At 35.9% G+C, this 20492-nt stretch overlaps 2 protein-coding genes across 3 annotated transcripts; one reads left to right on the forward strand and one right to left on the reverse strand.

Moving 5' to 3' along the window:
* Nucleotides 1-124: 124 nt before the first annotated feature.
* On the reverse strand, nt 125-12156 carry LOC117788437 (glutamate decarboxylase). 2 transcript variants are annotated; one of them, XM_034627209.1, is made up of 8 exons: nt 12021-12156; nt 10987-11055; nt 7402-7638; nt 4531-5099; nt 4392-4459; nt 2446-2524; nt 1601-1945; nt 125-1540 (listed from the first exon to the last, which is right to left on the reverse strand). In XM_034627209.1, exons 2-8 carry the CDS (start codon nt 11045-11047, stop codon nt 1367-1369), a joined length of 1533 nt encoding a protein of 510 aa, XP_034483100.1. In that variant the 5' UTR covers nt 11048-11055; nt 12021-12156; the 3' UTR covers nt 125-1366. The 2 variants fall into 2 exon arrangements, with proteins under 2 accessions (XP_034483100.1, XP_034483097.1); XM_034627206.1 differs by lacking the exon at nt 12021-12156 and adding an exon at nt 11752-11776.
* Nucleotides 12157-14343: 2187 nt separating this feature from the next.
* LOC117788051 lies at nt 14344-17448 on the forward strand. Its single transcript, XM_034626706.1, has 4 exons — nt 14344-14449; nt 15695-15933; nt 16360-16481; nt 17018-17448. Exons 2-4 carry the CDS (start codon nt 15710-15712, stop codon nt 17347-17349), a joined length of 678 nt encoding a protein of 225 aa, XP_034482597.1. The 5' UTR covers nt 14344-14449; nt 15695-15709; the 3' UTR covers nt 17350-17448.
* Nucleotides 17449-20492: the final 3044 nt, after the last annotated feature.

Here is a 20492-nt window from a genome sequence, read left to right on the forward strand (position 1 = left end):
TCGATTGAACTTAGTTAACAGCACATTAAAATACAACAAATGTATATAACATCTATTTAATATGGTTGAATTAGATATATTTTCAAAGGATATTTGTGTACAGCGCGTGTATTTATGAATACTATTGGCATATTTTGATATCAATTTGATTTATTTTCCCTCATTTTTTGTCCAACACGCAACTGCTGATTTAAGTAAAATTAAAAATTAACTGAAATAATTAAACTTTTTAATTTCCAACATTTCAATTATGTTATTTTTAATTGCATTTAATTGACACCGAATATATGTACTTCGTAAGTTTAAGTATATAAGTATATCAGACATTCATAATGTTTAACAAAGTCTAGAAATAAAAATTCAACTAATTTTTTTTATAATACGTATTCATGTATATAGCACAGTTCGATACTTGGACTAGTTTTGGCCCAAGCTCTACAATCGATACTTGGGCCTTCATTAACTCAACTACAACAAATCCAGAGTTAATGATCTTTCGTTTTTCTATCAGTTTTTTTTTTGAATTGCGATTATACGTGTTTACAGTTTAACAAGCACAGGTCTCTTTTGAAATATATTTATATATATAAAGGTACATTTTGCCGGAAGCATAAACTTTGCCATTGATCAACTTTATATATACTTTTAAAGAGCAGCAACAGAATTTAACATATAATTCAAATAATTCAAACAATTTCAACTTGATATCTGATTTCAATATTTTATCCTTCAGTTGATATGTCAAGATAGCATTTTGATCAATTCTTTTCTTCAATATTTCATCAATCAATCAACAGCCTCAAAACATGCATTGCATTCCAAAATAATTCTCCATTGGAAAACTTGGGCTTGTAGTTGTTGTTCTGGTGGTGATAGTGGGTGGTTTTTGTAGTTGTTGTTGTTGTGTTGTCTGGGATTTTAAATATACATATAGATATTTATAGGGCTTTACTATATAATACTTTGTTTGTTTATAATGTGCAACAGTCGTAATAAACATTTTTGAATTATTCATAGAATGTGAAACGTAAAATCAACTTGGCTTTTAACACTTTGATTATAAGTATGTGAGTACATAGTTAATAAATAGGTTTCCAACACTGGCCTGATGCTTATAATGAGATAACTGAAAACGGACTCAAACGAAATATTTAATTAACATTTTTAAAATTTTTTTTTCAAGTTTTCGATATCTTTTTCAAACAAATTTACAGCAACATTGAACTTTGATTAGTTGGAAGTTTTTCTCTTTGCGTTCGTATGATATGCTTTTTACCTTAAAGATACTTCTTGGTTGAATGAACCACGCAACAGTAGCTACATTTATCTCTGGTGAAAATGATGCCTTATCCAACACGAAAGCCGCTTACAAATCATCGCCCAGCCGATGGATCTCATCGAGCATGAAGTCCACATCCTGCTCGTTAACAGCAGCCGATGAGATGATCGACCTGAAGAAGTTTGGTCGTCGATCATCTGGTTGATAGCCAACCATGAGAGTACCCTTCTGCATCATGCGGTTCTTGATAATTGGACAGATCTGCAAGGTATACAGGTTGATAAATCTGATTCTATCTACTTATTTCCATTGATTTCTTACCTTGCCCAGTTCCACTTCCCTCTTGCTGTCATGTGGCATGCCCCTCAAGCGTTTGGGCACATACCAGAAGGAAACATTTACGCACTCTGGCTCCATGATCAAATAGAATCGATCGGATTGCTCGCGTATACGCTTCACCTGATACTGAACCAGTTCCATCAAACGATCCTGCTGCTGTTCAAATCCGTCGGTTCCCTTGGCGCGCCATTGCAGCCAGAGCTTGAAGATGTCGTTGTGGCGTCCACATTGAATGACCTTATCGCCAGTATCATAGCTAATATCATAATGCTTATCGGTCATAAACAGATACTCGGCAGACATTTGATTGCAGCTGATAAGCAGACCCTGCATAACAAATATACAGAGTAGAAGTTAGAGTATTGGAGTTTTGGCAATGCTCATAAGTCAAGTTGAAATTTTAATTAAAATTCCGGCTGCCAAAAGGCGCAACTGTGACCGATGCCAACATATTGCATAGAATACTAAAAAAAGTATAACAGAGAGAGGCCAATCGGAGGGTGAAGTTCTCTCGCAGGGTTGCCAAACATTTTGTGCTCATTCATTGTAATATCGAGCTGCGACAACCCCTCTGACTGTCTGACAGTTTGCCTGTTGTTTCGCATGAAAAATAACAAGGAATTGTTCGAAATACAATTGGAATTCTTTGGATAAACAACAAACATTGTAATATGCACAAGAATGTTGGGGACGTTGCAACTAAAAATTGGGGCAGTGGCAGCTTTAAAATGAGCATAGCTTTACCGTTTTCAAAAAGGGATGTTCTACAGGTCAAGGGGTTATTTATCTATGCTTAAAACATATATTTATTTCTGCTTGCTACTTACATCCTCTTTAAAGTGAATAGTCGAGCATTGAAGTAGTGCACCCATTAGCTTATGTGGATTCCAGGTGATCGAATCGGCGCTGCAAAGAGTCAAAATCATAACGTGCCACAAATATATTAAATGACATTCAATTACAAATTACAAACAATTAACACTAAGCTGCCTCTACGCGATTCCCAACCCCCCGCGGTGGCAAGGACACGGGGCAAGTGCCATAAATTGTGGCAATTTCAAGCCGCAGCACTTTAATTGAATTCAAAGCGAGCACAACCCCAGAAACCCTGAGGGTTGACAGACGTTGCCGTCGCTAAACATCCCTGGGGGAGCTATTTACAGTTATCTACGTCTGTGTGGGAGATTTGTGTGTGTGTGTGGGTGTCTATAAACATGATGCTTATGGAGTGCCTGCAAGTATGCTTCAGTTTGAGTGGCGGCATGTGGCGCTTGCCACACAAGTATATATGTGTGTGTGTGTGTGTGTGCCATTTAAGTTTGTGGCAAACTTTGCATTGTTTTAAGCTTTTCACAAACTCAGCGGAATTAAGAGCATCTCCTAGCCAGGAACCGAGATCCAAGAGCCAAGAGCCGAGACACCATTAATCAACTTTGGCTTAGGCCTGAAGTTGTCAGCTGCACGCGCATTCAATGATTAATTTATAAAGTGGCGAATGCTGAGCTGTTCAATTAGGACCCACAATTTGCATGCCACAAATTGAATGGCCACTTGATGGATGGGGCCTCATCAATTTGAAAGTGTTGATGGGACATTCCCTTGACCGCAAACTGTCAATACGACGACGACGACAGCTGCAGTGTCGACATTTGCCTAAGCTCTGCAGGATTTGGGGTTACAGATGATGGTAAAGTGCACTTAGAGACTCTCTTTGCATTTCTCTCTGCTGCTCAACGTTTTAACTTTAAAATTAAAAATTCCTTGCACTGTAACTTCTAGAGAAACAGAGTCGACTGCCTTCCGGCTATTGTTTGGCGTAATTGTTGTGTAAGTAATGCTCACCTCCCTTTTCGGGGGTTGCAGACGGAAGGGTGGCAGTGTGGCAAGTGTGGCAAGGGGTGCGGGTTGAAAATCCACTTTGTTCATTTGTTTGTCTTTTACGTAAACGAAAATGCACTCGGCTTTGGGCCTTGTAATCCCTATAAGCTCTGAACACCTGATGGAGGCACTAAATGACAAATTGAGATTTTTGCCACATGTCGCTGAGAGTTTACTTTTGTAGAGCAGAGCAGCAGCGGGGGGGTAAAGGGAAGATGCTGCATTCAGTTTTGAGCGATGCGGGCCATTTGGGAGCATTTAGATTTGAATTTGCACAACAAGAGATTTCAATTCTTTGTTTTGACTGACGAATATGAGGGCAAAATGGGCTGAAAAGGACAAAACAACAAGATGAATGAGCTGAATGAGACGGGAGAAATAAAATTACTTAAAGATATACTTGAATTTATTGATTGTCTGCCTTTATTTTAAATTTCAAATCAAATCAAGATTAATTTGCGCTTTGATAAAACTAAATTTAATTTACTGAATCTATGCTAATCTTTAATATTAAACGTTGGCTTAGGAAAAATAACTTCTCCAGTATTTTAGCTGCTCCAAAAGTTTCTCGGCTAAGCAGAAAAATTTATTTATTTATTTGATCAACTTTTATTCTTAAATTCTTATTTTTAGCGGATATTTATAAATTTACTTTAAAAATTAATTAATTAAAAATTAAAAAAAAAATCTAAATAAATATCTAAATATATGCATTAAAAGAAATAAAATTCAATAAAAAAAATTAATTTAAAAAAATTTAAATCTTATTTTGATTTTCTAAGTTGCTAAACCAAATTGATAAATTGATTTGATAATTATAAAATATTACAGTATTAAAATTTTGGAAATTGATTGAAATTTTTTTTTTTTGTAATAATTATAAAGCTGCACTTACCGTTCTACTCCTGTAAATCTGGGATGACGATGTTTTCGCGACATCAACAAACCACCGCCCCAAGCAGCCTGCAAATAAAAGTGCAAGAGATTCCATTAAGAATCTTACTCTCTCTCTCTCTCTCTCTCTCGTTACTCACATCGACGTGCATCCAGCAGTTGTATTTCTGGCAAATATCCGCAATGGAATTGATGTCATCAAAGGCTCCAAGGACAGTTGTGCCTGCCGTGGCATTGACGAAGAACGGAATATCGCCCTTGGCCTTACGCTCTAGAATAAGACGCTCCAGTTCGGAGGTTATCATCTTGCCATGCTCATCGGATGGCACCACAACGCAGTTATTGGTGCCGAGTCCGCAGACAGCAGCACATGATTTAATCGAATAATGGCATTGTTCCGACGTGAACATGACCAGAGTGCCGGGCAATCCTGCCGAGCCCTGCTCCTTGTAGTTGGGGAACATCTTGTGGCGAGCGGCCAAGAAGGCGTACAGATTGGAAATGGAGCCACCGGGTGCCAAAATTGAATCACCACCTGACCAGCCAATGATCTCACGCATCTTGGTCAGCACGACAGTTTCCATGAGTATGAAAACCGGAGCGATCTCATATGTGAACATGTTCGTATTCGCAGTCGCTGTCAACCATTCGCCAGCCATGGAGATCAAATCCAAGCCATTCGACAGTTGATTGAAGAAGTGAGGATGGCCTGATGTGGAATATACACAAAAACAAAAATGTTGAGAATTCGAGTTGTTTAATGTAGCTGAAAATGCCTTCCGCTTTTCCATTTTCGCCATGGCTGTCGTGTCTGTCAACTGGAGCTGCCTAAGCCGACAGCAGATGTGCCTGGCAGCTGTGTTGTGCTCCCTCAGCTTGTTTTTTTGTTTTATTAAAAATATTTCAGCTGAAACAAAGCAACAAATGGGTCGGGCACACCCCCCTCCGCCCCTTTCACCCACTGTGTGGCACGGCTGACTGGCGTTCAATACAAGGCCGGATGTGCATACGTTCAAGGGCAGACATTGTTGTTGGTCTGCTTTATATAGTATTTTAATTTTTGGGGGTCAGTAAAATCAATAGGCTTGAGTCCTTAAAGCGCCAAATCTACTTGTTCTCTCTTGCTCGCAAAGTGTCTTAAATTGCTCATTTATTGCAGCTAATTGCGACTTGCTACACACAGAAAATCCCACGAAAAATCACAAAATGCTTTCAGTACATGCAGTACATACAACAACAATCGAACAAAAGCATCAGGAAGCTGTCGAAGTCCCCTTTGCTAAATGTCCTGGCGAACCCTTCGACGTCGCTGCGGGCGTCTGTCAGTTCACATCTTGAGTGCCATAAGTCGTGTGATTAAAATCCTATTGCCCACAAGGCTAAATCCACCCACACACACACAAACACACCCACACACACACACACTAACTTGCAGGATGTATCAGCGTCGGCATTCAAACATTTCAATTTGCCCATGTGGCCGCAGCTGGCACGAAGACGTGGCACGACTCTCGAGTCGCTCGCACCCTCGACCTAGACACGAGCCAGCGACCAGGACAGAGCCAGGACCTTAGACCATCAGGCAGTCAGTCATTCATTCGCATCAAAGGATCAGGAATGCAGCGAGTCAGAAAATAACAACGGATTTTGATTAAAGCTCCCCTTTTTATAGAGTCGTCGACTCTGCAGACAGCAAAAGCCTCCTGTCCCTCTGCCTGTCTCTATTCCAGCCTGCATTGCCATATCATGTTTCCCTCGTGGCAGGGTGAGCATTATGTGAGATTATGGATCATAAATGGGATTTATATCATGCCAGTTTACGCAAAAATGTTGCCTGTGCCGCCAAAAAGGAAATTCCATTGCGAAAACTTTGAATTTCCTGGTAAGATTTCAATTTGTGTAGTTTGTGAATTTGCTTTTCAATTGAAAATTAGCTAGTTGACAGCTTTGAGTTAGTGGAAAGTATAACTGCCTTAAGAAAAAACCAAATAAATTTGTAATTTGCAGAATTTTAATATAATAATTTTATTCCTTTCATTAGGTACTTTTCTTTCTTTGTTTTCAACAAATCCAAAACTATTTCTTTTTATTTTTTCCCTATTTTCTTACCCCTAAACCACAATCGGAGCTTAATACTATTCATATAAAAGGCAAACAATAATTAAATCTTCGTTTTTGCAGCTACTCCCTGATTACAGGTCTAGTTTTAATTCAATTTTAAGACAGAACTCCTGCTCCTGGAAACTCAGCTACAAGGCAGAATAATTTCCTGAGTTCCCAGAGCGATGGGAAGTGACGGAAGCTGACGCAGTTTCCTAGACAAGGCCGCAGTTTCCGGGGGTGCTTATTATCGATACTTCAAACACAATTGCGGTCACGTGCGCTCTCCTGCTCTCCGCACAATGTCCTGACAGTGTCCTGACCACCCCTTGCATTAATTTTCAATGAAATCAGGCGCATATTCAGCATCAATAAAGCAACAAAAAAAAAAAAATGAAAACCAACAAAAAGTAAAACGTGCGAATGACTTTTGGCTGCTAAGGCCGCAAGTCAGAAACCCTTTTGCTGATTTATGATTGATGGCAAATGAGATTTGCAGATTTAAGCGCACTTGAAGAGAGAGACGTGTGTGTTTTTGAAAGGTGTAAACAACAACAAGGCAGAAGCACAGCTCAATGGGCCATAAAATGGCATTGTCTGTTGTCTCTGATGTCCTCACAGCTAATGTGCTTATCTACAAGGCTGCACACTTTGTGTCCTAATGCGACCGCAAGTTCCTTGGGCACGCGCCCTGAAAATTATGCTATACTATCTCCATTTCTCTCTCTCTCCTTCTCTCTCTCTATGTCTCTGACAAGCATATGCTGTGTGTTTGGCCGATGCAAATTTATGCAGAGACAAATTTGATTAACGCCAACTGGTTGACTGTGTAAACATTTGATAAGCTACCCCTGGGAAAGCCTCCTTCCCCTTCCCTTTCCCCTTTCACTTGTACATCTTCTTAAACTTACCCGTCTTCACTTGATACTTGAGCGTTGTGGCACAATCCTCGATCAGCTGCTGCAGCGGCAACGCCTTATCAGGCACATCTAAATCCAGAAGCCGCTTCATATCCTCCGGATGATGAAAGTCCAGCACCTTCTCATTTCGATCGTTTGTTGCCTTCACAAAGTCCAACAGCACATCGATAACTTTCAGCAGAAACTCACGTGTCTCAGGTCCTGCACTCACTGTCGTTGGCATGAGATCTGCGATAAAAAAGAGGCAAACAAAAATATAAAAAATATTATATATATTATATATATGTCCTCTTTCTATCTCTTATCGCCAGGCATAAAAAATGAGGAGCGTACTGCTGCTGACAGCGTAAATGACTTTTTGCCTTATCTGGCCGCAGCTCCTTATTATGATATATGATTATTATTGTTATGATGATTTGTGGCACAGCTTTGCCATTGAAATTGAATCTGACGGTAAGCCATAAAAAACAGATTTCATTTTGATACCCTAACAGTAAAGTTTTAAACGAAACACCGTACTTCATGTCACTTTATTATTTTGTAAATATTGTTAAGCAAATTTTATATTTTCTTTTATAAAGTAATTATAATATTAAAATATAATAAATATAATAATATTAAAAAATTATTATTAAATATAATAAAAATTATAAACTTGCCGACTTCGTTGCGGGATACAACTATTTACTGTTCACTTTCCCCTTGACACACTTTTATAAACTTCAAACTCTCATAACTTTGCTAAAACTTAACCGATTTTCATGAGGAATACCATTTTGATCATTATTTGGCCTCTTAATTGATCCTACATCAAAACATTAATTATTTAGAAAATTCCATTTTTTGTCATCACTGTCATATTTTTCCATACCTACCCCTTAAGACCTTCTCAATAACTTCTAACTTTCATAACTTTGCCAAAACTAAACCGATTTTCATGTGGAATACCGTTTTGATCATTATTTGGCCTCTTAATTGATCCTACATCAAAACATTAATTATTTAGAAAATTCCATTTTTTGTCATCACTGTCATATTTTTCCATACCTACCCCTTAAGACCTTCTCAATAACTTCTAACTTTCATAACTTTGCCAAAACTAAACCGATTTTCTTGTGGAATACCATTTTGATCACTATTTGGCCTCTATATTGATTCTGCATCAAAACATTAATTGTTTAGAAAATTACATTTTTTGGTCATCACTGTCATATTTTTCCATACCTAACCCTTAAGACCTTTTTAATAACTTCTAACTCTCATAACTTTGCCAAAACTTAACCGATTTTCATGCGGAATACCGTTTTAATCATTATTTGGCCTCTATATTAATTCTGAATCAAAACATTAATTATTTAGAAAATTACATTTTTTGGTCATCACTGTCATATTTTTCCATACCCTTAAGACCTTTTCAATAACTTCTAACTCTCATAACTTTGACAAAACTTAACCGATTTTCATGCGGAATACCGTTTTGATCATTATTTGGCCTCTATATTGATTCTGCATCAAAACATTAATTATTTAGAAAATTACATTTTTTGGTCATCACTGTCATATTTTTCCATACCTACCCCTTAAGACCTTTTCAATAACTTCAAACTCTCATAACTTTGCCAAAATGTAACCGATTTTCATGCGGAATGCCATTTTGATCATTATTTGGCCTCTATATTGATTCTGCATCAAAACATTAATTATTTAGAAAATTACATTTTTTGGTCATCACTGTCATATTTTTCCATACCTACCCCTTAAGACCTTTTCAATAACTTCTAACTTTCATAACTTTGCCAAAACTAAACCGATTTTCTTGTGGAATACCATTTTGATCATTATTTGTTTAGAAAATTCCAGCTTAAATTTAAAAAAATGTTTTCTTAAAAAGACTACAGTATGGATATTATAACGCCTGTCTACCAAATACTCTGTATTTTCTAAATGGGATACTTTACATTTTACAGCTGGCACAGTCATTTTTTACTGAGCTGCTTGGACAGTACGGTTTTTATGACTTACGGACAGATGCCGTGGCAAACTTTGGCTTTATGGGGGATGTGCCCCATGTTGTGCCAAGGTTACTTCACAGCGAGTGTGGCTTGTCCTTGGCTTTAGCTGTGGTTGCTGCTATTAATTGCCTGGCTTAATAATAAAATTAATGGTGGATAGCCCAAGATGGTTGGTCATCTTCTAAATCAATTGGAAACTTAACGTTGCGCATGATTGTCATTAAAAGGGCATCAAGTGAAGCCTGGCAGATTTCAATTCAAATAAGCGGCAACTTCAAGTCCCTTTCCCTTTGGAAAGGATACCAGTTCCCGCCTGCTGCAGACAAATTGTAGCAATTTCGAAATTCCACAAGTTTACAGCAAAGTTAAATAAAATTTAATGTGCCGTCGTCCCGTGCGCTTAATGTCAAGCACAGCCGTGGCCAGGACGCACATTGCTCCCAACCCAGGCCACAGATCCTGATCCCATCCATACACTCATGGTACATGCGTATACTCTGTCTCGCTCTCACATGTAAGCGTGCGTAATATCCTGTGACTAAACGGTTTATGTTTGTTGTGCTTTCAATTTCGTGCACGCGTCTGGCAGCACCTTATGCTATGTCCTGCCAACAGGACAACGACAACGACGTCGACGGTGGTTGGTGGCTGCCTTTGACTTTTGCTCATTCGTTACGTCCGTCTGTCTGTCTGTCTGTCTGTCTGTCTGTGTGTTTGTCTGTTTGTTTGCTGGCCCAAAAATCTGTTACAAGGCATTCGCCAGTTTCACGCATCGACGAAGCCAAACGGCGCAGCAATTTATCAAGGTCTCCTGCAGGAGCTGTAACTGGCAGCGAATGTCCTAGACAGCCCGCCGACTTGCCCGCCTCTGAGTGCGTCCTTGTGCGTGTCCTTTGCAGCGTTTTGTTTGCCAGTGTCAGTTTAACACTCTCATTTTTTATTTACTTAGCAAATAAGTGCGTATGCGGTATGTGAAGGAATTATACAAGTAGATACCACGGCTTTAGCAAGTAACAACTTAAGTATCATGATAAGAAACATATTCATCTTTAGGTTTATTTGAAAATGATTAAGAAGAAGTAAAGAATCTTAACAAGCCGCCACCTTGGATCCACTTTAGATCACTGTTTTTATACTGTCTGGCAACTAATTTTTAGGCGCACAAATTGTAATTGTATTTTAAATATTATATTATTATATTAAATACAAATACGTATTTACACTCTGAAATAATTCAAATAAAATGTCATCAATTATGATAAACCTATTTTATAATAATTAAAGACCCATGATTAACTATGATTTAAATTTAAAATACTTTAAAGTTTAAAATGTTTAAATAGTTAATTTTTATTTGTTATAAAATTTAATAATTTAAATGACTGGTTATCGTTTTTTTTTTTTTTTTTTTGAATAGTGATTTATTTAAATTCCATATTTTATAATTAATATGTAAGGATATTACATTTTATGTTATTATGAATAAAAAATTGTAATTTTATTCAAAAATGTATCCAAAAAATGATATGTAATATAATTGAATTATAATAGTTTTTTTACTCACCATATGCCGTTAGTTTACCCGTCCTATCGGAGAGTTTATACCCGTTGGGATTAAGCGACATTTTCTCCTCTGCAACAAAATAAAAAATAATAATTATAGAAAAATTAAAATGTATTCATGTACTTAAGCTCAAAGTCGCCTGAAATGATTCAATGAGCAAATGTTATGCAATTGCAACTGTAATAACCCTGAACAGAGGAGAATGCAATTTGCAAATGGCAATTACCAACAATGTGTTACACAATCGACAAATGAAAATAGATACATACACTTTCAATTACATAATCAACACTATGAAAAGGGGGGAGAAATGGATAATGCAACATTTGAGTAAATAAATGGAAGGAGAACTACATATAAGCGTATGTAAATAACTTTCAACTAGACACAAGGACAACTGAAGGACAAAATTGGTGTATGAGTGTGTAGGTGTCACAACCTTATATATGTATGTATGTAGATACTTGCCTCCTCGGAAAGAGTAGGCAATGCATATACACTGATTTCATATACTCAAATTGTAGTATATATCGAGATGAACGCCATCTGCATTTGCGCAGTGAGTGTTAAGCTAATTTCCTCTGTCTATGTGTTGAGACAGGATGTGTATATATACAGGATAAGACGGAAGCGGAAGGAGGAAGGAGGAAGGAGGCAGTGCGACAGCTGCTGGCGTAATGTGAAAAACCTTAAACCCGACTGAACTTATGTAACAGACAGCTCCGAATACGAGAATTGTTATGTGGAGTGTATGCGATATCTTACCGATTATCCTGCGGATATCGTCGATGTATTGCTTTAGATAATTCACTTTGGCTGCGTATACGTAATATCGTGTGGAAAGCGAAAATGTGCGATAGTAACAACAAGAATAACAACAAACAAGGTGACGAAGTTGGCGAACGAGCGTGCGAAATGAATTAAGTTAAGTTAATTAAACTACTCAGTTAGTTAGTTGGATTAGTTGAGCTCAGAGATGATCTAGAATGCGATAGATGTGCGACTGACTAAAGATGACAGCAACTACAACTTACAAAACTCGTTTGTACACACGCGTAACTTGAACTGTAAACTGTTGTAACTGTTGTAACTGTAACTCAACCGAACGGGACGCAAACACTTGGCAAACTGTAACTGGGAATCTGGCCGAAACTTGACTGGCAAAAAGCAGCTACACTCGCTGACAATCTGCGGAGCTCTGAGCAGCAGCATCCGCTTGGGTTGCCTACGATGCCTTGCCACGCTGCCACGCATAAAATGGCTGCCAACACCTACACACACACACACACACAGAGAAACACCTACAAATGCTAGTGACATAGTACGATATGTTGCATAACCTTCAACAACAGCATTGGCATTTCGGGGCCTTATGTATGGTCACATCATTCGTATATATGCAGATATGTAAGCGTATTTGTTGCCCACTTTTGGCGCCAACAATGACGTCACGGACAATTCGGGCAACCATCTTGGCTCCTTGTACATGGAGGCGGAGCTACAATAATGGGCGGCAGCATATCCAACAGATACATACCCAATAAATTTCCACTGCGCAGGCTCCACCAATCGAGGGGGGATTTATGCCCCCAACTTAATCAACAGAGTGTTGAATGTTTTTTCAACAAATTTAAGTGCCATGCCGTATTTGTTGTTGTTTTCATTTTGTTTTTTCTATTCTCTGTCAAGCACTTTGTCTGTTTTTGCCATGCGATGTGGCAGAATGAAAAGCTAATTAACAAACTAATTTTGCAACTGTTTTTGACATTTACAATGCCAAAAGTTTTTTATTGCTCTGGCTGGCTAAAAAGGAGGAAAACGCAATTTGTGCAAATGTATACAGATTGAAGGAAAAACACTGAAGCAAAAAAGTTAGCTATGTATATAGATGGAGATACATACATACATACACGTATGTGTTAGACTACAGCGCAATTTATGGATTTTTCAAGGCACTCAGGAATTTAGGTCAAAGCAGAGCACCGTAAATAGAAGTAGGGAAAAACAAACACCTACACAGATTTTGGCACACACTCACACATACACACTTGCACCCATATGTACGTTTTACAAGATGGCCGCCAGTTGGCCAAGGCCCAACCCAAAGCAGTTCAATTGCGTTATTCGCAATTGAATGATTTCCATAGCATACTTTTGAGCGCCTCCTACACAAACACACACACACACACACTTGCAGAAATTGCAAACTTATGTAACATTGAACGATGAACGATGTCGGTACAAACTCAGCAAAAAATAGAAGGCAAAAAAGGTGCAGCTGCAAAACTACCAACACTTTTGGCCAACTTGCAAGCAAACAGAGAAACCAAAAAAGTATCTTTTAACTTGGTTTGCTTATCTGACAACATGCAGGCATCGCTTGTGGCCCAGAAAACTTTTGTTAGCCTTTAAGTGCCCAGCCTTAATGTACTTGTGTATTACAATGCATAGATTTGTATATCTTGCCTTCAGTTTTAAAAGAGTCTGTTCTTTAATTGTATTTAACTTTAACTTGAAATTCTCTTTTATGTCATTGTATAGATTGCAGACTATCTGCATTGAATTATCAGCTGTGTTTTGTAATGAAAAGTTAAGGCAATTTAAAAGATTATGAAATTACTCTGAAGTTCACCAAACCGTTAAGTACTTATTTGCATTTTAAGTAAAATTTAATAACAGATTTCTAAAAAGTTTCTTTTAAAATGCTGAACTTAACTAAAAAGTATTATGAATTTGAGTAACTAAGAAAATTGCCGCAGAAAGAGAACCTTTCTTAGTTCGAAAATAAATTAAAGTTAAGTCTTTTTATTTTCACAAATAACATAAGTGACCTCAGTCCAATTTGTATCCTCTCAGTTTACTAATTTAAATATCATTAAAAAAGTTCCTTAAAGTCAAGTTTTCAATCATAATAATCCAATTTTTACAGAGTTTTTGCTATTGATCTGCAATTTATAGCCTGTTTATAACAGTGCTCTCATTAATTAGAGCCCCTTTATGTATGCCGTTTATTGTACGACCAATAATTGTTATCTGTTTGAATAGCTGACAGGTTGGAGCTTATCGAAACAAAGCTAAAACGCCATCAATTACAATTAGGTGCTCCTGGTAAACTCTTATCTCTGATTAAAGGCAACACTTCATGAGCATGTGTTGAAATAATATCGTACTCAGAACTCAAGGGGTCTTACCCAGGTTGATAACGTTTTAATATCAATATTTATATAAAAATGATTTTGTATTAGGTCTGGTTACCCATCTGGCCAATTCAGTTTGCTGGTAGCTTTCATTGCTATTCGTTGAATCAGAAAGCCTTTTAAAACAAGTGAAATTTACCACAGAACTTAGTTATAGTTGGAACATTGATATATCAAGTATACAAGTGTATTTCAAATAGTTAAAATTACATTTTTGTATGAATTCAATTAAATTTGATATAACTTTTATGTCTATCGAGTGAGAAGTAAGTGTATTAATGTCTTTTTTAAAGAATATTATCTATTAGATTATGCGTAAGAAATTCAATAAATTTTACGATTTCATCCAATGTTCTGGATTTCCTTAGAGAAATTCATTATTAATGGCTAAAGCTTTGTAATTTTCTTTGTGACTTGTGTAAAATATTTTGGATTAAAAGCATTGTGCTAAAAATTCGACCGCGAGAATTGTTATAAATCTATGTAATTTGTAAGTGACTCAAACACATTTTCATACTCAGTATTCCTAAGTTTCAAGGGTGTTCTAAGGCAAAAGAAGAGTCTACACTGATAAAAAAAAAATAAAACAGTTTTAAGCATCAAGAATATAGTCTAAAAAATGTTGAAGGATATCTCAAGGGCATCCCATGGTCGAATATTTTCGACTGCAGTATTTTTATTTGTCTTTACATGAATTTAATTAAACTGCAACTACTTCGATGACTGTTCAACTCGCCACAAAAGCCGCCACCAAGGACTTATGTAATTGAAGTGAATATTTACCTGGCTGTGCTAGCACGTAGCGCAGATAGGCTCTATAACCCAGATAGGCGAAAATATTTAAATCGTTTTCAGTGTTTTCGTTTCCGTCAACACCCACAGAATGCAAGGAGAGAGCCAAAAAAAAACCGCACGGAAAAAAGCCAAAAGACAAACTGCTAAAGTTAATTAAAAAGCGGACGCAGCTGCAACTTTGAAACCGGAAAAATTCGAGTGTACAGTATATATAAGCCAAGGGGAGTATAGAGTTTATAAGGATGTGTCTGCGCTCGCTGGCAACTTCCAACTGTGGCACGGACGCGCGTCCAGGCGGAGTAGCTGCTAACAACAACAAAATTAAGTTGCCACACGTGATGATGGTGTCAGAGAGGGAAAAAATCGATGGTTTAGGCAGTCAAATAATTTTAGGGCTTTAGGAATAACAAAGACGCAAATCCTTTGAATTTCACAAATCAAGCGCAGAAAATTCCAATGATGCCCCAAACAATAGACTCAATGCAACGTTGCGCTTTGTTGTTGCCTACTTTCAGGCGCGCGATAATTGCATTTTTAGCGCAATTGCTTCCATTGTACATTGTACAGGACGAGTGATAGATAGGGCTACGCCTAGAGAGGGGCAAGTAGGGTGTAACTTGCCACCCATGGTTACAAATTACATTACACATACCACATGTAGTACGGCCATGACTATTACATATATAGGTAGCTAAAAATGTTTCATCTCTTTCTAGCTGGTTGCATGCAGCATGTTTCGACTGCTATTGGTTGTTGCTGTGGTGTGTTGTGCGCAGTCGCGTGCCGCCGTGACGTCACAGCATCCACGTCTGCTGCAGGCTTTGGGGGATGCTACAAAAGCGCTGCAAGCAGCACAGCAAAGCCTTGAAGACGCAATACAGAAGCCGCCGTCGCCAACTCTGACGTCCGTCAGCGTAGTTCAGGATTGGAGTTTGGTGTGTAAAGAGCTCTGCGGGTAAGTTTAAGATTTCTGGTTCAACTTTGGCCTATAAGGCCACAGTCACACTGGGGCTGGCCCAAATCTTATCTGATAAGTGAGTGAGTGTCGTGTCAACACATACTATAATTGTACTTTTAAAGTCGATAAGCATCCGCGAAAGGCTGTCACAATAAATGACAAATTACACATAATTAACTCAAGAACAACAGTTTAAACATTTTTTGACGGCTTTTTAAGAGTGAAATGTGTCAAGTGATATCACCACAAATTTTGGTATGGTATTTCGAGTACTTCCCAAAATTCCAGATAACTAATCGTCCATAACTTGCATGAATATTGCAAAGAATATTACTACGACGGCAATTGTGACAATATATATATTTCTATTTCAAGTGCTAACACGTTTTATTTATTTTTTTATTTTTCTGGTGAAACTTTTAGAGCTGGCCTCGGCGTAACGCCATGTGCGAATTACTGCCCCAAATCTGGTGTTGGAATGGCAAAGATCCTGAACACAAATTTTGATTTGGCTAAATGCGAGCAGTTGACTGGAACGCAGAATGGTAAGAAATATATATTTATTTATTTATTTTTAGTACCAAAATCAGTTGGCAAAAAGTAAATTAAATAATACAAATTAAATTTTCATATATTAAATTCTACGAAAATACAAATTTTAATTTTTTTGTAAGCTTCTATAGATACATTATATTAATAATAAAATTAAAAAGTAAATTAAATAATACAAATTAAACCGAAACTTAAATTATAAATTGAGTTCTATGAAAATACAAATTTTAATTTTTTTGAAAGCTTCTATAGATGAATTAAATTTTAGAGTCTATTTTTTATTTACTTTTTATTTCTGAATTACTTTCTAAAGTAAAATGAAGCGTTTAGTATATTATGCCTATATAATTTATTCGTTTAACAACCTCTTAAGATCTCTTTAATAAAAAGTATTAATTTTGGTTAATTTTTCAATGTCTGTTTAAAGTCTCAGCTAACTAACTGGATGATATTTTGATGTATTAATAGTAGACTTAAAAACTTTATTTTATAATAATTAATCTCATAATTTTCTCCTCACTTTCTACAGGCACTCCGTGCAAAGGAGTTGACACCGTCAAATCCTACGGCGATCGACTTTGCTCGAGTTTCTGCCACCAACGCCGTCGCACGTTGCAAGGTTGCAGTCCATGTCAGTTGTTGAGTATCAGTACAGATGAGGTCAGTACAGAGCAGAGTGTGACTCCACATGGTTCCGGAACTGACGCTAAAGTAATGGCAATGAAATTGGCCATGGAAAAGATTGAGGCCAGCGCTGCAGATACAGATACGCCGGATTGGAACGAAATGTGCAAGACTCTCTGCAAGACTGGCGATGGCGGGTCTTTGTGCAACTGTGATCTATCGCCGTTCTTCACCTAAGCTTCTGGCTCAGGCTGAAGGTGCATAGATCGCAACATTATATATTATATATGAAACTATATAATATTTCGTTGTCTTTTTGTTGTACACTCAAAAAAATACTAAAACTAAAAACTGAAAAAAAAAATCATTTAATTTGGTGTCGCACTCTGCGACAATTTCGATTTGTGTTAAATGCTAGTGTTGTCTTTATATTCACTGTTGTTAATTGCGAAAGTTTAGTTGAATTGTATTGTATAAATGCGAAATAAGCACAAAAGTAAATCTATATAAATATAATTATATATGTGCGGCTCAATGAACGAACCGCCATGAGCAAAAAACAAAAACAAAATTCCCTATGCGAATCAATTAATTTATAATTAATTTCAATTAAAAGAAAACAAATACTAAACTAAATAAGAACACATCATAATATCAAGGAAATCTACACAACACAACAAAATTAAAGTTCTCAGCTCGTAAGCGGAAACAGCAAAATCACAAAAGGGCTTCCAGTGCTGCATTGGTATCTATGGAGGATCGAACTCCGATCCCCAGATCCAATTGTTGGCACAAAACCAAACCTAAAGATTAGTTGTAGGAGCTAACAGGAGAAATATATTAATGCGTAGAAATCACAACCAATTAATATCAAAAATACACAACATATCGTCGTGAAAACAATTATTTACATACTACTACTATAAAATTATCAGTTTGGTTTAATGGAATCAGCATATCAATTTTACAAAGGCAGAAGGAAAAATTGATAAATTTATTTGAGTTTAATTTAAAAAAAAAATATATATATATATATATTATATCAGCAAAATCAGCATCAATTATGTGTCACAATTATAAATGTTAACCAAGAGTTTAGTGTTGGTTATTAAACAAATTAAATATATATATTTGAATATGATATATATAGCTAAATTGGTCTATACTAAATGAAAATGAGTTGCGATTGCAAATCAGAGGCTCATTAAGTAAAAAGGAAACTGGCAAAGTTTTTTGATGAAGACATTAATTAAATAAGTGTATTTACTGCAAATATCTCAATGTGCATAAATATATATAACTATACTTTATATAATAATACTATACATAACTATGCTAAAAAGTGTTTGGAAGACATTTTTTCGCATTTCAGCAAACAACAACAAGCATTTTGGAAGACATGCGTCAATTGCGAAACCAACATCTCTTGCAATTAGTTTCTTAAGAGCTTAAATATAGTACATATAAAAAAAAAACAAACAAAATATCCATTAACAAATTATAATTTATGAATATTTAAAGGCTAGCACACGTTGTTGTGTTAAACGCGACGCTGTGACAGACAATAATTAAATATAAAACAATTTGAAGGAAATGCAAATCCATTCTCATGGTTTTTGTGTGTGTAAAGTTTGGCTACACTAAAAGAAAATAATGAAATCTATATATACTATAAATGTTAGTAAATACTCATAATCTGGCACTTTATAAATGTTTGTAATTAATTGCACGATTAGTTAAAAAAAGATTATGAAAACAAAATGAAGCGCTATTTAATATATATTTCAGAGCACATTTATTTAACATTTATTGCGGCTTCAATATATCAATGTGTAGCATGTTTACAAATTATCCACATACATTACATTCTAGTATATATCAAATAATAATAATAATGCACTTTACATTTATGTATATGTATATGTGTTAGGCGTTGCGTTTCTGCCATGAATACAGCGGCCAAAAGAGTCTTAAATCGCTCAAATAATAATTGTAATTATCATTATAATATTAATAATGAACAAAATTAATTAACATCATCATCAATTACAAAAATAAAGCAAATCTTTGGTTTAATTGTAACTGGCATTGAACTGATGTCACAGACAGTGTAACATCAGCAACAACAGAGATAACTATAACAATTGAAATTAGCTGAAAGTAAATAAAACTATTATAAACACAAGCTTAAATAGGGTAGTCGAAATCCATGCAAAACACTACAGAAGAACAGCCGTAAAACGAAATTTAAAGACAATTCCATATTAATAACCTAAATACACAGCACAAACCCTACATTAAAGTCAAATATATTATGTGTTAAATGTTGTAAAGCCCCTCTAAAAACAAATTGCGTTTTATTTACACAGCTTATGAAAAGTATTGTGAAAAAGGTAGAATTTTCGCTCTAAGGATTGCGCAATATTTCTGGAGCTCGAAGAGTTTAACCAAATTCTTCTTGACTCGTTTTTGAAGTCTCACAACATTTTCAAAACTCAACCCAATTCGATGAGCAAAATGGTCTCTTCAACTATAAATATATCGTGCAACTGAAAATATATTTTGCATATTAAAAATCATATTAAATTCTTACAATAAAATTTACGATATTGGGTACAATAAGCAAGAGATTTTTTCAGCTGCTTACGCACAAATTACGATATTGAACTGCTTGCTGTGCAACACTGAGAAAGCAGTTTTTAGCAGAGCTTTGATGAGTAAAAGCTTTCTGTTCCGTTAACAGAATGTTGAGCGCAATTTTTGATATAATGTTATAATGTTAATTAAAATATCTTTTTGTTGTTTTAAATATGCGAAAAGCTTAAAAAAAAAATTCATAAAATTTGATGAAATTTTAAAATTCAAAATTAAAGTAAAAATTTTAAATGGGTTTTCCCAGCTTTTGGGGGAAAAAAACTTGGAAAATTTAAATCTTACAAAAATAATTATATCAAAAAATCGAGAAAAGTCTAACAAAAATTATGCAAACATTTAAAAAATTCTAGCTCAAAAATGAAATTTTGGAAAATAGGTACAAAAATTCAAAATACCCATTTTCGGAAATGTACTTATTTCTTAAGTAAATAAAATCTAACCAGCTCGAAAATGTTTACAGAGTGGCAGCCTTCGGCTTAAAGCGCTGCTGTGGCGTTGTTCGCCGTTTGATCGCTAGGTGGCTAAATCAGCTTCGGTTGGCATTCTGCAAAAAAAACGTTAAATTTGATTTTCCAAAGCATCAGTAAAATGTTCCCGCTAGGTGGCGTGTGCTAATATATTTATTTTTTTCAATATTTATTTTTATAAAAGAAAATATACTTTGACTTGATTTGTTAATTATATTTATTTTTTCAGTATTTATTTTTATAAAAGAAAATATACTT

This window comes from Drosophila innubila (genome assembly GCF_004354385.1).
Source record: "Drosophila innubila isolate TH190305 chromosome 3L unlocalized genomic scaffold, UK_Dinn_1.0 0_D_3L, whole genome shotgun sequence".
Classification (NCBI taxonomy): domain Eukaryota; kingdom Metazoa; phylum Arthropoda; class Insecta; order Diptera; family Drosophilidae; genus Drosophila; species Drosophila innubila.